The 20,681-nt window shown below is 47.7% G+C and overlaps 1 protein-coding gene across 1 annotated transcript in view; it reads left to right on the top strand.

Moving 5' to 3' along the window:
- LOC146820941 (two pore calcium channel protein 1-like) overlaps window positions 1–20,681 on the top strand; it is a 653,069-nt gene that overhangs the window by 35,957 nt on the left and 596,431 nt on the right. The window contains exon 2 of the mRNA XM_085609765.1: window positions 12,913–12,995. Within this exon, the coding sequence (XP_085465891.1) occupies window positions 12,913–12,995 (83 nt within the window). The remainder of the gene's footprint in view (window positions 1–12,912; window positions 12,996–20,681) is intronic.

Below are 20,681 nucleotides of genomic sequence, written 5' to 3'. Positions count from 1 at the left end.
TTTGTGCTCCAGTATGACGGGCTAGCAACTGGCTATGCGCAAAGACCATTACTTGCTCTCGGAACCCCTAAGGGACGAGTAATTGTTTGGGACTGAAGGGGTTTCCCTTCTCATAGAGCAGGTCCTGTTCGATCATGAAGGAAGGATTGCTGTTAGCAGGGGAGGCTGCCTGTTGCCATGCTATTTTAAGGGTGGGGTCGTTTTTCTGCGCATACCTAAAGTTTTTATCACCTTGCCAAGGAGCATGAGTTAGCAGGACTGGGGAGGTGTCCGGGATGCCCTCTACCTTGCTCTGGAGGAGTTTCAAGAATTCTGGGTTGTCAGTCCCTAGTATCAATCACTCGGAGAGTCTGGGTAATACCCCCTACTATTACTGGGATATTCCTCCCATCTGGCAACCTCACCCCCACCTGGGCTACTGGGTATGTCTTGACATCACCATGAACACACCGTATGGGTAGTCGTAGGTGTCTGAGAATGTTTTCAGGCCTGACCAGGGCCTGTTGTGTAACCGACTGTCGACAGTGTTTTTACACATACTCCATCTAGTACTAAACTTACGTAAAAACAGGTGCCCATTTCTTCGGTGTTTAAGACCTGTCTGGGAAGATAACTGACATCCATGAGCTCATCTGTGTTTTTCTTCTGGGGACAGAAGCGAGCTATATGACCCCAGGTTCCGCAATCGAAACCGTGTGGTCCCTTTGATATATAGGGGGGTTCAGGTTTAGGATAGCGTATCTTTGGGGGTTCCATCGGGGGGTTTGGCATATTTCTTTTCTGGTTTCTCTGTGCCGGGCGTATGTTCTTCTCTCCCTCCCAAGTGGATGGTCTTGGTTGGGCCGTAGAATAGGTGGTGGCCATCTCCATCGCCTCTTCCATGGAGAGGTGAGTGTGTCGCTTAAGCCATCTCTGCGTAGGAAAGGGGAGGGCTTCCATGAATTGTTCGAGATAGCTCAATGACATTATCTCCTCCTTAGTATGGTCCTGGGGATTCAGCCATTTATCCACGGCTGCCTTTAATTTGAAAAATAAAGTTTTAGGACTATCCCCGGGGTTTTCCTTCTCTTTCCTGAAGCATACTCTATACGCTTCTGTGTCCAGTCCTAGGTGGTCCAGAATAATGTCCTTCACCTCCCTGCAGGAGGTATTGCCGGTGGGATTGGCCACTTGGTAAGCCGCTTGTGCTTCACCACTCAACAGCGGTGCCAAAAAGAAGGGCCACTTTTGTTCTGGCCACCCGAGGCTCTTGCTGCACGTTCAAAATTAAGGAGGAATGCATCCGGGTCGTCTCCCGCAGTGTAGTTTTGTAGGGCAATAGGGGGAAGGCTAGGTTGGATTCCTTGTCGAACAGGGGTCTGTGCTGGGAGACGGTCCAGGTCTTCGGACCACTTATAGAGACTTTCTAGGTGCTGATTGATGGAGGTACTAAAGAGCTCCCTATCGGCCTGCGCCAAAGTCATTTGCCGCTCTACTGCCCATTCAAGTTTTTCTTGTCCACGAATGAGTTGTTGGATCAGGGCCTCCATTTCAGGTGTCCCATGGAAATGAACCCTCTTTTGACCCCACGTGTAGAATGGGAAATAACTACCAGAGAGGAGATGCGGTGCAACAAAGGATTTATTTAAAGTTCTTTTGCGTATTCGAGTACAGATTGATTGGGTTCTCCTCCCGTCTTGAAGTCAGAGGAAGGATTCCGTGAAGGACCTCGTCTTTGTCTCAGCCTTAGGTGATCAGGAGGCGTAAAAATAATCAAATAAAAAAAAAACCTGAATATGGGCCCGTACTTCTGGTAGCCACGCTCCTCTGGGAGCGTGGCTGGCATTCGGGTGGTACCGGATAGGGTCTGGCTCCCTCTTTGGGGTATCCAAGCGTCGTCGTTCTGGCGTTGTAGGCGTCGTACTTCGTTCGGAGCTCACCGGATGCGTAGTATCATTGTCTTGGGTAATGAATCTCCTTAGACTTGTGGTCTCAATCCTGGGTCGTTTGTTCTCTCAGAACTCCCGGTCTCTCTCTACAGCTTCCGCGTCTCCGGCTAAAAGGCCCGCCTTCTCAACATTCTTGTCGATGATTGGATCATGTGACGCTGTCACATGGGTCGTCCCGGACTCCCGGAAGCACGGAGAGTTAAAGGGGATGTGACTGTCGGCTGATGATTGTTCCCATGGAGACTGAAAATAAAGGACAGGAGAGACAAAAGGGCGAAAACAGTTGTTGGTCTCTTCCTTCTCCCATTACCTGCTAGGTACGTCGCGACAGTATAGTAGGAGGAAGATGAGTCTGTAGTTTGAAAGTGGGGCTGGGTCAGCAGATTGTTTCTTGAGCAGAGTAAGGATGGTTGCATATTTCCTGGTGTCTGGGAATCTGGCTGAGTAGATGAAGGTGTTGCGGTTGGGATGTTAGTGCTTCACTGATCGGTATGTGTCCTTTGGTGAAGGCATGGTGGGGCCAAGGGTCAGATGGAGCCCCTGAGTGGATGGTCTTTATAGTGGCAACGATTTTGATAGTGGTGACGTCAGACCACAAGGTCAGAGTTAATTCTTCAGCTGTGATGGGAAGTTGAGTTTCGATGGTGACAGGGTTCAGTTGAGGGTCAAGCTTGCAGTATATGGAGGTGATTTTGTTACAGAAGAATTCCAAACACTTGTTGCAAAGGTCTTGTGAGGGGGTGAAATTGCTGGAGGTAACAGGTGGCGCTGAGAAATGTTTGATGATGGTAAAGATTTCCTTGCTGCTGTTAGTGATGGCATCGATGTGATCTGCAAAAGCTGCTTGCTTGATGTTCCATATCAGCTGATTTGAAAATGTTTTATCTGTGGTGTTTTAACTTGTTCTCCATTAGCGCTTCAGTTGCTTGAAGCGGCGTTTCATCAACCTGAGTTCCTCTGTGTACCAGCTGGCCTGTGGTCAGGCTCTTGCGCTTGAGGGTAGTCGGCTTAAGCAGTGATCTAGCTGTTGCTTTTTATTAATGGCTTTCAGCAAGACGCTGGTGTGCTCTGGCCTGGTGCAAGGGTGGAAGCCATTGACCAGGTATTTTTTGATTTACCTATGAATTTGGTCCCAATTTGGTCCCAATTAACACATTTGCACCATATTTGTTAATGGTTTAGTGTTGGCAGGTAAGACCCAGCATGCCAATTTTCCCGCACTCCCATGGAGAGGATAATTGATTTAAAAATGGAGTCACAAAACATGGGTTTTTCCATTTTAACTCCAATAGGAAACTTTACTAGCAGCTACAGCAAGAACTGCTGAATGGATTTACACCATACATGGCATGAAAGTAGAACTTTACCTAGAATTCATGCTTTTTGTGATTTGGGGTAAATCCCTTCAGTTTTTGAGCTATTCTTGTTTGCAAAAGGTGCTTGTTGCTCTTGAAAGTATTAACACTTTTTTATATCTTGTCACTTGAAAATCTATTTGTCCATTTGGTGATGACTTTTGCACCATTTGACGAATATGAATGAAATTTGGCAAACACTTGTTGGGATTATTTTTTGCATTTTCAAATATTTGCACATCTAATGGGGGAAGGTAGTTAAAAAAATAGGGGCTAAAAGTGTTCATTTGCTAATAACGCTGGCACTGTGTAATGAATATCCACAAAACTGGCAGAAGCTTGGATAGATTAGTTATCTATTTTATGTCAACTCTTTTGTCAATCCATCAAGGGACTTTGAGCATGCATCAAATGGGGCAAGCTGTTCGCATGTTATGCACAGTGCAGGTGTTATATTTTTCAAGCATTTCCAATGAAGAAGGTTAAAGTTAAAATGTGGGTGGTGGGAGACAAAATACTTGTTTTACTAGTAACTTTGACACTGTTTCATAGATCAGCTTGAAACTTGGCAGAGACACAGCACATTTAGCCTACCAATGACTTATTTAGGTTCATGCAGATCCATCAGGGAGAGGGGCTGTTGAAAAGCGGGTGAAAAGGGTCTTCATTTGCTAATAACATTAGCACTGGGATGACTCTGCACAACATTTGTCAGAAGCTTGGCATGATCTAGTTTTCTATTTGTATGTCCAATAGTGAGCCACTCCATGGGGTGGGGGCATTTAAAGGGGGGCGCTAACATTTTAAATTGCTTATAACTTTAGTGCTATTTCAGGAACATGAACCAAATGAGGCAGGCAGTTAGCATGTTACACCAAGTGCCAGTATTTAAGGCTTTTTGACACTCTAATGGTAGGGCAAAGTTAAATGGAGGGGGCATCAAAATATGTTTTGATTTGCAAATAACTTGTCCACTATTTGAAGAATCTGCATGAAATGTGAGACAGATTTAACTTGTTTAGCCTACTCTTAGTTTTCTGAATTCCATCAAGTCCAGGGTGCAGATTTAGAGAGGGAGCAAAGAAATGTTGATTTGGCAATAAATGTGCCACCATTTAATGAATCAGCATGAAATCTGGAAGACATTTAGCATGTTTAGCTTACTCTTGGCAGTAACAACTTATGAGCAGACCGTTATGGGGTGGTAGGTATGAAAGTACACGAGAGTCAATAAAAGTTCCATTTATTAATAACTTTGCCAAAGTTCATGCAGATTCATCAAACTGCACCAAACAGCAAATTTAGCCCAGTACAAAGCTAGGAAATCCCTGCAAACAAACTGTTATACCTGCTGCTCAGCTAGTGTGACTGTGGTGAGAGAATGTTGGTGAGTGGAATGTTGGTGAGTGTGAGAGTCAGTTGGTGGATGGGCTGAGCAGCAGGAAAGCTGCTCCTGGTGGGGCTCTACGCTATAATATCTCACATGGAATAAACCTACATGGAAACGACTTGGAGCAGATCTACATTTATTCACTACATTTTGGCGACGATTTTATTCTAAAGAACCTGCGTGTGTCACCTGATTGAACTGTAACTTTCAAGCTTGAAGTAACTGGAACTGGAACTGAAGCTGAAGCAACTGAAGATGAACTTGAAGAAGCTGAAAGCCCTGAGCCCCACCAGTGACCACTACATCGGTCGGCCCCAACCCGGGCGTGCCAGTTCCTGCAGTGTATGCCTGTTCTTGTTTGGAGTGTAGCTGTGGCGTGCTGTGGGGCTGTGGTATTTCTAGCTGCCCCTTAATTTGACCTTCTACTGGTTTGCCTCCGCTTCTATTTGGAATATTCTTTGTGGTTCTCCTGGTGTGACACTCAGATCTGCAACGTGGAGAGTACAGCATTGTCTATGGTTTGTGTCACTATTTTATTTCCGGCACACTGCCTGTCTTGGCGCCATGGGTGACACTCATCTTATTTCCTAGAGAGTTTTTCCACTTCTTTGTAGCTGTTTGGTCACTTTACCTGAGCCCCTCTGCGTCGTGTACAAAGGTGTATTTGTGAAGAGGAGTTTGTTCACAGAATGTTTCTCAAGCAGAGCAACAGGGTAGAGGAGCCCTAAGTGTTCGTCCTCAAACCTGTGTCTTGGATGATGTCTGCAAGGCTAGAGGGGCGGCATGGAACAGGTCTGAACTTCCTACTGCTGCGCAAATTTGGTATTATTGCAAACTTTTTTAATCTTTTGGCTCACCTGACTCCAACGGCTTCTTCTCGTCCATTTGGTGCGCGAGTCCTGGTTTCAGCATCTCGCGCAGCATCCTGCAGCCTCCATGCTGAGCTGCCCGGACGTGCAGCGAGCCACCCGGTCAATATGCGTGCCTCCATATTGTACATGGTTAACAGAGGCAGACAACGTTTACAGGACCACACTGCAATGTGTTCTGACCTTCTCCTCAGTTCTTGGAGTGGATAATCGGCTAATCTACAATTTCTTTTACTGCCCTGTCATCTTCTGCAATTTCTAGTCTTGTACATGACTTTCCGTTTTGTTTTTCTTCTCAGTAATTCGTATTTGTTTGCATATCTTTGCTCAGTTGCTTGCCCTTGATGCCTGGCTTAGCTGGTATCATTTTTTCCCCTCATTTGTTATGCACATGATGCCTGAAGAGTCTCTCAGTGAGATTTTGAGTTGCATTTCCTCTCACGCTGATGTGTGACGCGAGACCTTTTTCTTTAAGACCTACACCCTTTGGCACCTATTTGAGACTTCAGGTGAGAGATCGCTCACAGGGGTAAAAGATTTTCTTTCTGTTTTATTTTAAATTTATATCTGCTGCTGTATTTAATTTAATGTACTCTTAATATTTTATGCTCTGATTTACATGTGAATGTAACTTAATAAGTGGTATCTCAGTTAGCAAATTTACATAGAGGTGATTGTGGAGGATTGTACTTGAAACCTTTGTTGTTTAGTAAGGTGTTTATTTACTGCCCATTCTTGTTTCTTTGATTTCCATTCGAATGCCACCCTTTTTCTTTTTTTGTGTGCTGGTAGTTATGTTGTGAGGATTCTGTACTTTAGGATGGAGTTGAAGTGTTGTGTTTCCCAGTACTTCTTTTGAGGGGTTTTCTGCCCATCATTGTTTTTTCTATATACCCTCCTATTATTGCACTTCCTTGCTCTTGTTTCCCCTTTCGGAGCATGTCTCTTGGTATGTGATTGTGCAGTATGACTCCCACTATCATGTGGTTTTGGGTTGGTGATGAGATACCACCCATCGCAGTGCTGATTGTTGAAGAGTGAACTTTTTTCTTATTCATTGTGTTTACTTAATTGGGTTCTGAATTGTGCATTTTCACATGTTCTGTGTGGAGCCCCTTTCCACACATACCGCCCTCACTTTGGGTTTAAGTGAAGGGCTAAGTTGAAGCTGTATTTTGAAGAGTGAGTGGTTTCTTAATGATTGCTGTTTCCTTACATTTGAGTGGATGTTGAGTTGTGCATTTTTCACTTGTTCCATGTGGAGCGCCTTCCCACTCGTACCGTCCTTACTTCGGGTTTGGGTGAAGGGCTGAGGTGAAGCCAGATTTTCATGAGTGAGTGTTTTCTTTCTAGTTATTGTTGTTCCCTTACCTTTTGCTTGGTGTAGTGTACACTTTTATAGGTTCCGTGTGGAGCGCATATCCACACTTTTCACTCGTGCTTCGGGCTTGGGTGAATTTTAGTTGTTGTGTTTCTTTTTTCTTCTACACCTTGTGGTTGGCACTTTTCTCATGTTTGCCTGGCCAGCTAGCATGTTTTAGGTATCTGGGTGTGTTTGTGGTTTGTGGCATAGTTGTGCATGTTTTTGCTGTGCTAGAAAGGGAGATGGTCCATGAGTGCATTCTTACTTGTGTTCCTTTTTTCTCTCCCTCTAATGTGTTTCCTGTGCATGATATTTTCCATCTTTTATCTTCATGCTTTTGCGTTTATATCGTTGCTATCTTGCTTATTTGTGGCAATGGTTTTGTTATCATTCTGCTGCATGCTATTGTTCTTATGTCATCCTTTGCTTGCATCAGACTTCTTTGTTACTCAATTTGGAGTCTTTCTGTATTTAATATAAAGAAAGGAGATATGTTATACCTGCTGCTCAGCCAGTGTGACTGTGGTGAGAGAATGTTGGTGAGTGTGTGAGTCAGTTGGTGGATGGGCTGAGCAGCAAGAAGGCTGCTCCTGGTGGGGCTCTACGCTGTAACATCTTACATGGAATAAACATACATGGAAACTACTAGGACCAGATCTCCATTTATTCACTACATAAACCCCACTGTGTTTGGCTCAATTAATTTGGGCTCAGGGCCTGGGTACATCTTCTGTATAGCACAGAATAGGTTAATTGCATGTGAATGTGGTATGCCATAAGAAATCATGAAATTCGCTGAAAAAAATACAGTTCAATGGTATTTATGATTTAGGACACACCAACTCCAAAAACCCTGAAATTTCCTAGTTATAGTATTCAACGCACAATGCATACACTAGTTCATGCCCTTGCCATATACTTCCCTAAGTTGTGCGCCTTTTAGCCAATACCGGCATGTATAAAAAAAAGGTTGCCTCCAAAGAGAAAAACATGGTGGGATGGTGGATGTTTAACACTCTTCTGGGGTAGCAGTATTCAGCAAAACACTCCAAACTTAGCAAATGCTTACGATAGGAGATCCATGAGCATGAAAACACTAAGCGAGATATCACAGCATAGGACATTCACCCTAACACACGTGCATTCATTGATACCTCATGATGGCCGTCATGAACATGCATAGGCAACTGATTACAGCACCTGTGTGCATGCACTGTAGATTGAGGTGGTATCTTGTTATGGAATCTAATAAAGGCAACAATCTATGAAAATTGAATCTCAATAAGTGATGCACCGATATTTCTAGGAGCAAGTGATGAAAATGGAAAGTGCTTGTAAGAGTTGACCATTTTGGTGAACCATGCCACTCAGCGAAAGTAATTTTCTCTCAGCCTACCTTAATTACATTAATAAAATCCACATTTGAAAAAGGAACCTGCCTTTGTGGTCTCAAAAGTTAATGTAACATGCCCATCTTTGCACTCATTTTGTAACACAAGAAGGCACCACTGCCTAAAAGTGCATGCAAACCGAGCAACCTTTTTATGCACACCTATGATTCTCATAAGGACATATCTGCATTATTTACTGTTAGATCTATGTGGTGCATGTTAAAATACTTGGGGCCTCATTACAATGGTGGTCGGGTGAGCGGCTGAATGCCATTGCACGGGCAGAAACCATCTGACAATGAGCAGCAATCCCGTCCGCCCCATTAGGATACGACTGCCGTGCAGGCAGTCGTAAAATGCTTTTTTCTATTGCGGATGGTGCTGCGGCCCAGGAAAAGGGTCGCAGCACAAGCCACACTAGAAAAAAGCATTTTGTGCACATCCATGCACCATGAAATGAAATGAAATGAAATGAAAAAAATATTTAATAAAGCGCACTGCTACCAAGCGGCTTCCTGGCGCTGGGGACCTGGTCAAAGCTCACAGAGGGGATCCGGGGGACCTATGAGGAAAAGGCCTGGGTGAAAAGAAAAGTTTTGAGGGCTTTTCGAAAGTGGGTGTAAATGGGGATGGAACGGATATGGAGTGGAAGGCTGTTCCAGAACTGGGGGGCCAAAACAGAGAGACGAGTGCCACCAGTTCTGGATTTGCGGAAACGGGGGACGCGCAAAAGATAAAGAGAAGAAGAACGGAGGGTTCGACTAGGGACGTGGGATGAAATAAGGGAGGTGATGTAGGCAGGGGCAGAGCGGGAATAAGCTCGAAAGGCAAAACAGGCTAATTTGAAAAGAGATCTGAAGCGGATAGGAAGCCAGTGAAGAGATTTAAGAACAGGAGTAATGTGAGAAGATTTGGGAAGGGTGAAAATGAGGCGGGCAGCTTGATTTTGAATGGCCTGCAAGCGACGAGACTCGTAGGCAGGAATGCCCAAGTACAGGCCATTCCCATAGTCGAGGCGAGAGATGACTAAAGCCAGGACTATGGTTTTGAGTGCATCAGTGGTGAAAAAGCGTGAGATTTTCCGGATGAGACGGAGGGAAAGAAAGCAGGAAGACACAACAGAGCTAATCTGACTATGCATTGTTAAGTCAGAACTAACTTTGATGCCGAGGGTGCGAACAGAGGAGGAAGGCGTAGGAGGGGGACCAAAAGAGAGGGGCCAGTGTGCTGGGGACCAAGGGTTAGATAAACCACCCGTGAGGACAAGTTCCGTCTTATCAGGGTTGAGCTTAAGATGGTTAGCGCTCATCCACTCGGAGATGAAGATTAGGGTGGAACTGAACTTAGGAAGAGAGTCAGGAGAGGAGGAAAGATCAAAGACGAGCTGGAGGTCATCTGCGTAATTATACACAGAGACCCCCAGCTCAAGAATAGAGGTGACAAGGGGACAGATGTAAAGATTGAAAAGAAGGGGGGAAAGAGAAGAACCCTGAGGAACACCGCAGGTGACCGGACGGGGGGGGGGGCAGAAAAGCCGGAGAGATGAACCGCCTGGGACCTATCCCGAAGGAAGGATGCCAGCCAGGAAAAGGCCGCACCCCGAATGCCCGCTGCGCTGACACGGGCGAGAAGAATGGAATGGTCAACCGTGTCAAACGCAGCGGACAGATCGAGAAGGACCAAGGCTTGGGGGAGGTTGGAGTCTGCCTTCCCCTTAAGTTCATCCAGAACCGCGAGAACCACTGCCTCCGTGCAGTGACCTGAGCGAAAGCCCGCCTGGTGGGAGGCGAGAAGGCCATTGTCCTCGATATACGAGGAAGGGCAAGAGGTGACATGGGTCTCGAGGATCTTGGCTAAATAGGGGAGAAGGGAGATGGGTCGGAAATGGGCAGGGAGGGAAGGATCCAGGCCGGGTTTTTTTAGAATGGGGAGAACAACGGCGGATTTAAATGATAAAGGAACAGAACCAGAGGCCAAAGAAGAATTAAGTAAAGTGAGCGGGGGAACAGGAGAGTCGGTGAAAAGAGTTTTTAGAATGCGCGCCGGGGCACAGTCTGCAGGGGAACCCGATTTAACTTTGAGCAGGTAGTTGTAGAATAGATCAAGAGAAATAGGGGGGAAAGTGGCAAGGGAAGAAAGCGGGGAAGTGACAAAGCACCTAGAAGTAGGTTGGGGCACAGTCGGAATGTTAGCTTTAATCCTCACGATATTGTCTATAAGAAAGTCATTGAGTGACAAACAGAGGGACTGAGAGGGAACCAAACCAAGGGAAGAGTGATCAGAGGTGGCAAGATTGTGAACCAGGGAAAATATTTCACGGGATTTATTTGCAGAGAGAGCTACTCTCTCGGTGAAATAGGAAGTTTTGGCCACTAGGATAGCTTGTTTATAATCGGTGAGGAGTGATTTATATTTAGTGCGCAAGGAGGGAGAGTACTGTCGTCTCCAGAGACGTTCCGACCGCCTGAGGTCGAGTTTTAAAGCTTTAAGCTCTGGAGAGAACCATTTGTGCGCATCGTAAGGGCGAACCGCCTTGATCTTTTTTAGCGGGGCCACTCGATCACACGAAGAGGAAAGCCATGTACTGATGGCATTGGCCTGGGACTCAAGGGGAAGGTTGGTAAGATCAGGAGCGGAGGAAGCCAAGGAACATGAAAGGGAGTCAAGGTCGGTCTGATTCCAATTACGGACGAGAAGATTTTTGGGAAAAGAGGGCTTGTCAACCACACCCAAGTGAATGGAAAAAGAAATAACATGGTGATCCGACCAAATACAGGGGGAGATAGAGGGAGGTGAGGCAAGGGGGCGAGAAGACCAGATTTGATCAAGGATGTGACCTTGAACGTGGGTAGAGGCTGTGACATAGGAAGTGAGATTCAGGCAGTGGAGAGTGGCAGAAACATTTTTGGAAGGGAAATCCTCCTTTGGATCTCCTGGCCAGAAGTTGTAATCTCCGAGAAATAGAACGGAGGAGTTATTAACCACCAAGGTGGCTAGAAGATCCTGAATGGAGGCTACGAAAGAAGGCATCGATTGGGGGGGACGGTAAACAAGAACAACAGTAAGAGTAGAGGGAAGATTAAGGGAACGGGCCACAAGGTAGTCCACATTGGATATGTGCGAGTGAGGGAGGAGTTGAAATTTGAGTGCCGACCGAACGATCATCGCCACCCCACCACCGGCCCTACCATCCGAGCGATCAGCTCGGAGGGCATAGTAGGTGTCGGGGAGGATGGCTAAAAGATCAGGGAGGGAGTCGGCAGAGAACCAAGTTTCAGTCAGAAATAAAAAGTCAGGAGAGTCAGTGATCAGAAGGTTAAAGAGTGCTGTCTGGTGTTTGACTGCAGACCGGGTATTAAGTAAGTAGGCTGAAGCCACAGTAGGGACAGGGGGGGGACGAGAAACCGGAGATGATATAGTAGGGCAAAAGGAAGAATTGACAGAGGTTAGTGTCGGGTAAGGCAAGGGAGAGGAAAGAATACCAAGTGAGTGTAAATGATGTAAGGGAAGAAGGGGGGAAGAAGGAAAGGCAGATAATGCTATCAATTGTTCGGGGGAATAGACCAAGTGAGGAGCAGGGTGTGTGGCCCCTGGTCCCGGCCCGTCGCGGACGGGCGCAGACGGGCTTAACTTAGGCGCAACTTCGGCGCGCCCGCTGCGCTCGTCCGCTGCGCTGCCGGAAGACAGGAGCCGTTATATAGGGACGACACATGAGAAAGGAGGGTCAAGGGGGCGTGGCAGGGGGTGGAGGAGCCAAAGAGCTGCAGCGCCGAGGCCAGACCCGCCCAAGATGGAGGAGCCGCCCGTCCCCCTCCGAGAGTCAGGCGAGGAGGGGGCGATCAGCGGAGGCGGTCTGGTCGCGTGCAGGAGAGAGGGCAGCCAGGGAGGATCAGGGCGCCGGATCCGAGGCGCTTTAAGGCAGTGCAGGTAGGCGGCAGGTTAAAAGTCACAAGAACTTAATAAAAGTAACGTTGCTCCCGGAGAAGCCTCGGGAGATCTGACAACAGGTCAGGAAGTGTGGGCAGGTGTGCGCCTTAAGTGATAGCCAGGGGGGGAGGAGCCAAAGAGCTGCAGCGCCAAGGCCAGACCCGCCCATGTGGTGCCTGGCACACTGTACATGGATGTGTGGGAGGGCACTACATGTGTCCCGCAGGCCACTAAGCAGTGTCCCACGGAGGACCTGCTCGGGGCTCCCAAAGTCCCTTTCCATCCGCCTATTCATGGTGGCGAGACCCCCATGAACAAACAGTTGGAAAGGAATATCCTAATTCCTACAGCAGTGCCTGCACAGGCGCCGCCTCCATTGTAGGGATTGGAGTCTGACTGTTGCCCCGAAGAGCTCCTTGTGCCTGAACGAGCTGGCGGTCTTCCTCCCCCCGACATGTACTCTCCAACCGCCTGTATTGTAATCCGGCAGTGGGACCGATGGCGGTGGATCGCCATAGATGGTCTGTCGGTGACAGTCCCCCAGACATCAGAATGAGGGCCTTTGTGTGTGTGAATGCATGCTGTGTCATTTTCAAGAATGATGGGGCAGAATTTGAATTTATCACTACTGATTTTGAACTTTCATATGTCTTGATAATGCTTTTATATGCTTTTATGTTTCCTAACAGGATCTCCTCCTAGCAGCAGCTTATGTTTATGATGCTCAGTACAATAGAAATATCCCCTTTGAAACGTCACCAAAATCTATCAGGTAAGAAATTAAAGTGTTAGTGCACTATTTAGAATATATATATTTTTACTCACTTTCATTTGGCCTCTATTTCCATGAGGAAAGAACATTCAGAAATATAGCAAATCAAGAGACTATTCCAGTTGTTAATGCTTGAGAATTACCCTTCTTGAATAAAGGGACGTATTCAAGGGAACTCCAGTAACAGATTCATATTTAGGTCTTGTCTAGGGAGCGCATGCACTGTCTCTTTGAGACGTGCTGGTTCTACACTATGGGCTTACTGCCTGCTCCTCGCATTTGATTAGTTTGTTCGCGTATCCTTTCCAAAAGCCTGTTTGCATATGGGTAATGTTTGTTTTTTGTCCCTCCTTTTGGCGTTTATTGCTACGTCTCTCGGAGCAGTGGCCTATTTCTTGTATCCTTGCATTTTTGTCTATTTCTGGGAGCACCACTTTCTTTGTTGCTTTCAGCCCAGCCTGAGCACAGCATGTGTTTTTGGAAGGTTCCCATTTCTTCGTAAAGTGTTGCATTATTTTTGTTGCTTTTTTGTTACCATCAAGCCACTACCCCATCCCCTCATCCCCCACAACACTCACTTCAAATCAATGCCGTATGGAGACACCGATAAGGTAGGTCACCAGTCACCGTCAGACATATGCTTTATCATCAACCTGCTATGGTGCCTCCTCCTCCCCGCAGCACTCCCTTCCAATCAAAGTCGTATGAAGCCACTCTGCTTCCATCGAGCACTCCTCTGCTCTAAAAGTAACCTATGTCTACCTAGTGTATCAAGGGCATAATGCAGCTTAAAAGCCACTAGCCCTTGAAGCCCTTGCCTCCCAAGGGCCAAACTCTCATGGTGTTACCAGAGAGCTTTCCAGTTTCCCGGAAACACGCATGAGCAGGTCATGGCATGTTATAATTTTGTTGCAAAGCTCACCAGACAATGTTGCAGTGTCTGCTTTAAGATTTCGTCATCAACATCAGCACAGAGCGTATATGCAACTGCTTTGCAATCCCAGCCCCCCAAAAACATACTTTTAAAAAGAACTCAGAATTGCGAGATGCATTCTAAATACAGGGTATTTCTGTTCAGTAGTTGTGTTTTGTCTTTTTGCGCACAAAATACGTATTTCTTGTTTTTAATAAGTGATATTTTACAGCCCCATGTTTGTCAAAAATACTTTAAAGTGGTACTGACAACTTGATTTCAATGCTATATTGAGAAATTTTTGATTTCCGTGGTACACACAATATACACTTAGTATTCACCCACAGTACTGTAAAGCAAAGCAATTAAAAAAAACTCTTACAAAGGTGAGACCAATTGGCTATACCAATGCTTGTTATGTCTTGTGTTCAGCCATCTTTAGCTGTTGGTTGTTGAAAGATTTATCCTATACCATACCAATACTTATAGTGGGCTTTCCCCATTGCTTTTGATTGGCTGACTATCTTAGCAATCTCCTTTGCTTGCTTCTTATTTGATGGATTTCCTTCTTGTGTTTGTTTCTCCCCTGGAGCACATTTTAATTACCTTTTACTTGAATGACTTGTATCCTCCAACTGCTTACATTCAGGAAACTGTTTTTAGATCTGGCCTAGAGACTGCATTAGCTGTTTTGCCAGCCTCATGTTTTCCAGAATATTCATAATAAGAAACATAGATATAAAAGCCTCTACAAGGCCTTTTAGTCATACTCTGTCATCCATTGGTGTTATTCACATTTATTCCGCCCACCACAGCAGACAGCAAAGTTCAATTGGTCAGCCAACTTCATCCATAGGCTCTTTGGCACTGTGAATGCGTTCTACCTAATCACATGTGTACAGTTACTTGAAAAGAAGAGCCAAGGCTTGCACACCGCTCCTTTTAATATATTTACCAAGTGTATTTTTACACATTTCAAGTGTTTGTGAAAAAACCTCAAACATTGGATGCATGTTTGTTTTCAGTACACACTCTGAGCATTTCTCCTCCATGCAGTGCTGTGACCTGGAGTGAAAGCACCCCCCCCCTGTCAATTTTTTTTTTAACAAGAAAGAAAACACAATCTATACGGAACTTGATACAAAACTATGAATACAAACAAAACAGTGGTAACTAAAGACATCATTCTGATGCTAACCGTGAAACTGAACAACAAATATAAAAACACACAGACCAGGCAGTACACTATTAGACTCACAGTTGCTCTCAAAAACTCATTTGAGTGTGATACAATCTGAAACATGTGGGCACACACAGCCCAGGATTAGGACAATCAGCACAGTGCATACGTCTCTCCTTCTGCATACCTCTTCGCAAACCGACTTTACATCTCTTACAGGGATTATTTTTTTGGGGCGTGAGAGGAATTAAATTGGGAAAGTGACGATCTTTCAATCTAGCCTCATCCTCCGGCCCTCCAACTATAGGAACACTTGCCTGTTCCACTACAACAAGGCTGCCTATCACAGACTCTTGAAACTGAACAAAAGTCATCCTTGACACTGGAGAACACTTCTTGAACACAACAAAAGCATTAAAAGTTGCTAAACTGAAGAGATGGATGGCCAACATCTTCTACCAAATATAAGCCTTATGAACAGCAGTGTAAGCTCAATCGACACCACCCATGTGCTTATTGTAGACTACAATGCACACAGGTTTGCGCACTTCAGCAACCTGATCCCAAACAGTCACAGGTGAAGTACTTTCATCATGGATGGTAGTCTGTTAGACCTGTCAGCCCTTTGGGTGGTCCCTCCTCATCATTATTTATTTTGTCCCACTTTGGCCTCAAACCCTGTTTGAATTTTTCCTTTTTGGGAACCACCAGACTTTTTCGTGTTGCTGCAGATTCAGGGAGCCATTTTACCTACCCCTGAAACTTCTGTCTGAGGGCCTGGAGCACAAAATGGTGGTCACCTGTGACATCACCAGCATCCACTGGAACCTACCAGCACCTTCCAGAACATTCCAGAACCCTGTGACAGTTGGAGGCGGTTTAGAATGTTGGGAAGCTAAGAGAGAGAGTTGGCAGTTGGAGCTGGCAGTTGGCACCTGACTGGTGAAGGGAGAGCAGCACAACCGTGAAGGAGGAAGGAGTGAAGCAGCAGGGGTGGAAACTTGTGCCTGGAGTGGGGTCCATAAACCCACCCTTGATACTTGTCCCTACTGATGGATCCCAGCCTGTAGCCCTGTGTGGGAAGAAGCCAGAAAAACTCATCCTAAGGACCTGGACAGCAGGAACAGGCCTTAGAAGCAGAAAGCAGCAAGATCCTGACCTGGAAACTGGTTTCCCTGGAGTCCGGCGTCGAGTAGCCTAAGACCTGGAGCCCGAGGTGGAGAAGCGGCGCTGACTGAAGAAGCAGACGTCGTACCCGGAGCCGCCTGAGGTCGTGAGAGGGCGCCGACGGAGGTCGTGTGGAATACCAAAGGTCGAGGAGGAAGTTAACCGAGGTCGAGTGAGCGGCGTCATCGGAGGAGTGAAGTCCGCCCTCCGGAGTCGCCGGAGACCGAGGTGAAGTGTACCGGAGGTCGGGAGTGAGGATCGCACTCCGGAGTCGCCCGGAACCTGAGAGGAGGAGCACCGGAGGTCGGGGTGAGGATCGCACCCCGGAGTCGCCGGAAGTCGACATCGAGGCCAGGCCGGCTGACGTCATCGAAGCCGAGAGCGCCATCGGACCGGAGCCGCCCGAAGTCGACATCGAGTAGAGACTGCCCGACGCCGTCGAATCGGAGGTCGAGATCGAACCGAGGCCGCCGACATCGGACCGGAACCGCCTACCGGCGTCGTCTAGAACTGACATTGTGCCGAGGCCGCCGAGATCGAACCGGAACCGCCTCACGGCATCGACACGACTCCAGCGGCGTCGGAACATCAGAAAAAGGGCAGTAAGTGGAGTAGAGGGCGCCTAAGGCCCTGTGGAGACCTGAGAGACTGCTCTAAGGGGCTAGGGAGGTGCTGGAACCAACCTGACTGTGCCAGGGGTGAATTGGGACTAACCTAGAGAGGTTGTGTGGAGAGAGAAAGCCAGGGCACTGGTATTCCCCCCTTGATCTACCTCAGTTAGGCCTCAGCCTTGTCCCAGCCAGGGAGTAGAACCCCTCAAGCCTTCCACAACCCTACAAGCTGTGCCTGGGCCAAATCAGCCCTTAGGAATTGAGAAGTGATCTGATTACATGAGTGCTGCTGTATACTTTTAATTATTTATTGGGGGCACTGTATGTATTGTGTTTAACCTATTTATTGCTTCACTATATTTATTGGTCTACAGGACTTGTTGGTGTACAATATTTATTGGTTCAGTATTTATTGCCTCAGAATATTTAATTGCCTGTATTACCTGCACTTATATTTATGTCCCTTGTATTTATGATCATCCCTATTTATTGAATCTTCAGACAGTATTTATTTGACCTGCACTATTTAAAAGTTGTACATTGTGATTGACTTATTTATTTTTCCATTCAGCAACTAAGAGAAAAAGATAAAGAAGATTATTTTCATAATTTTTACGGTGTAGAGTCGTTTTTGGAACGGATGCACGCATGGTTATTGTTTGGGTATATTGTATGCTTAGCACGGTGCCTGTTTCCTGACCACTCGAGCCAAGCTACCACAGTGTGTTCGGGGAGTCCACCACCACCCTGCGGAGTGGGAGTGGGCTGTTTCCAACATAAATTGGTGTTCAGTGGTGGGATAGAGCTGTGCCTACGTATACTCAACAATAACTGTGGGTAGTCCATAGGCCTACACCGGGAGTTTTCTCAAAAGCGGCCTTCCTAATTGTGGGTTTTTGTTTTTTCCAAATTTACTCTGGTGGTGGGAGGAGGTATTATTAAAGGTACCCCCCTGCATTGTTACTGCACAAAACCTGTCCTCTAACCTGAGTGGGCGAGATGGAATTTGTACTAGAAAATCTAGAAACGTACACTGTGGCCCAACTCAGGGAGTTTTGCCAGCGGGAGGGGGTGTACTGTCCCCCAGGAGCAAAGAAGGGTGCACTCCAAACCAGCTTAAGGGCTTGGGGGGAGGCACGCCGAGAGAGCAAGGCTGAGGAGGAAGACAGGGATGGAGAGCCTGATACCGAGGGGGCTGAAATGTACCAACCTGAGGTGGGGAACCTGTCAGCAGGGCCCAGAACCATTTCTAGGAAGGGCAGCAGTGCCTCTAGCGGTGGCTTGTCTGAAGTGGAGCTAACAGACCGGAGGGAGAAAAGACAGCTCACATGGGACTTAGCAAGGCTGGAGAAGGAGAAGGAGGAGCAGAGGATGGCCCACGAATTGCGACTGAAAGAAATAGATCTTCAGATCTTGAGAATCGGGGCACAACCTGTTCCTAATGGTGGCAGCCAAACCCAAGAGATCACCAGGGAACCCAAACCTTACCTGCCAAAGGACATAGTGGCTAGCTATGGAGTGGGCGACGATATCGCCAAGTGGCTAGCGGCCTATGAGGTCTCGTTGAGGGCCCATGGGGTTCCAGAGAAGTACTGGGGAGGGGGATTGTACAAGTACATGCCTCCAGCTGGTAGGGATGCTTTATTGGCCCTCGAGGAGGATGAGCAGACCCACTACCCCACCATGAAACTGGCGCTCATCAGAAAGTTTGGACTAACACCTGAAAAGTACAGACAGAAGTTCAGGGGTAGTCACAAACTGGGCACGCAGAATTGGGTGGACTTCCTGGACTATGCGAAGAAGGCAATGGAAGGTTGGATTCAGGGCAGTGAAGTGAGGAACTACGAGGAGTTGTTTGACCTAGTACTGAAGGAACACCTGCTCGAGAAATGTTTCCCTGAACTGCGGCAACACCTGGTGGATAGCAAGCTGACCAGTCCCCGGAAGCTTGCTGAGGAGGCGGACATTTGGGCTAGTACCCGGGTGTCCACAAGGGGGACTGGAGGGGATACTCAAAAGGCCGGACAGGGCGCCCCCCAGAAGAAAGAGGGAGGGGAAAAGAAAAAGGAGTTCTCCAAAGGCCCCCAAAATAACTTCCAAGGGAAGGGAACAGGATTCACCTCTAAGGCTAACCCACCCAGAAACCCTAATCCTGGCCAGAGTCAGCAGCCAAGGGTTGTCCATTGCTACGAGTGCGGTGGCGTTGGACACTATAAAGGAGATCCGAAGTGCCAGAAACGACCACCCCCTCCCACTGGAGGAAAGACCCCCGGAGTAGCTAGTGCAGTGCTCGGGGAGGAGATGCCCTTAACTAAGGGAAGGGAGTGGGCGGGTGTCACTTTAGTGTCCCTGGGAGAACGGGAGATGGTTCCTAAGATCCAGGTGCCCGCAAATACCGCAAAGTATGGGCAGTGGGTCACCATCAACGGCCAAAGAGGGGAGGCTCTGAGAGACACAGGAGCCAGTATGACTATGGTGCGTAGCCAACTGGTGTCTCCAGAGCAGGTAATTACCGATGTACTCCACCCAGCCGCGATGGCTGACGGCAGAACAGGCCACTATCCAGTGGCCGAGGTTCCCTTTGAATGGGGGGGGGTTGCAGGTTCACTTCGAGTTGCTGTAAGCCCTGCCGTGCCAGTCGATTGTCTGCTGGGGAATGACATGGAGCACAACGCTTGGAAGGAGGTGGAATACCGGACTCACACCGAGATGCTGGGTACACCTGACTGGGCCTGTGCTAGCACAAGGTCCACGACTACCCGAAGAGGGAGTTCATTCCGGCTGGAGCCTGGAACAAAGGCCCAGCCAGCTGCCAGTCAAGGGAAGAACCGAGGACAGGAGGAGCCTGCCTCGGCGTCCCCACCCCGTAGGACGGATAGGCCACCGGAGGTGGTGGACCAGGAGTCTGCGGTGGGGGACGTTACCAACCTGGAGGACCTACCCATCCCGGCCGAGTGGCACGTGGAGGGAGGCCCGTCCAGGGAGGAATTCTGCCAGGGCCAGAGGGAGTGCCCTACCCTTGAGGGGCTAAGGCGACAGGCCGAAGCCCAGGCAGCAGGGAACGTTGAAGGGAACTACAGTGTTTACTGGGAGGATGGCCTCCTCTACAGTGAACCCAAGGCACCTCTACACGGATCGTCACGAGCCTTGGTAGTTCCTCAACGTTATCGAGCCTTCCTTCTGGAGTTGGCTCACGAGATACCATTGGCAGGACACTTGGGGCAAGACAAGACCTTCGCCCGTCTTGTCCCACACTTTTATTGGCCTCAGATGAAAGTGTCGTCCGATACCTACTGCCGGACATGTGTGTCTTGCCAAGCCAGTGGGAAAACAGGGGTGAAGCTGAAAGCTCCCCTGGAACCACTTCCTGTCGTTAGCACCCCCTTTGAAAGGGTGGGCATCGACATTGTGGGTCCGTTAGATCCGCCAACATCAGCTGGTCACAGGTTTATCCTGGACCTGGTGGATCATGCCACACGGTACCCAGAGGCAATACCTCTGAGGACCATAACAGCACCTGTTGTGGCTAGGGCCCTGATGGGAATCTTTACCCGAGTGGGTTTTCCCAAGGAAGTTGTGTCCGACAGGGGGACCAACTTCATGTCAGCGTATATGCGGGCGATGTGGAAGGAGTGTGGAGTGACCTACCGGTTCACAACTCCTTACCACCCCCAGACCAATGGTCTGGTGGAGAGGTTTAACAAAACCTTGAAAGGCATGATCAGAAGTCTGCCTGAAAGCCTGCGGAGGAAATGGGACGTCCTCCTACCCTGTTTACTTTTTTCCTACAGGGAAGTGCCACAGAAGGGAGTGGG

This window comes from Triturus cristatus, chromosome 6 (genome assembly GCF_964204655.1).
Source record: "Triturus cristatus chromosome 6, aTriCri1.1, whole genome shotgun sequence".
NCBI lineage: Eukaryota > Metazoa > Chordata > Amphibia > Caudata > Salamandridae > Triturus > Triturus cristatus.
This window is presented reverse-complemented; position numbering and strand designations above follow the sequence as displayed.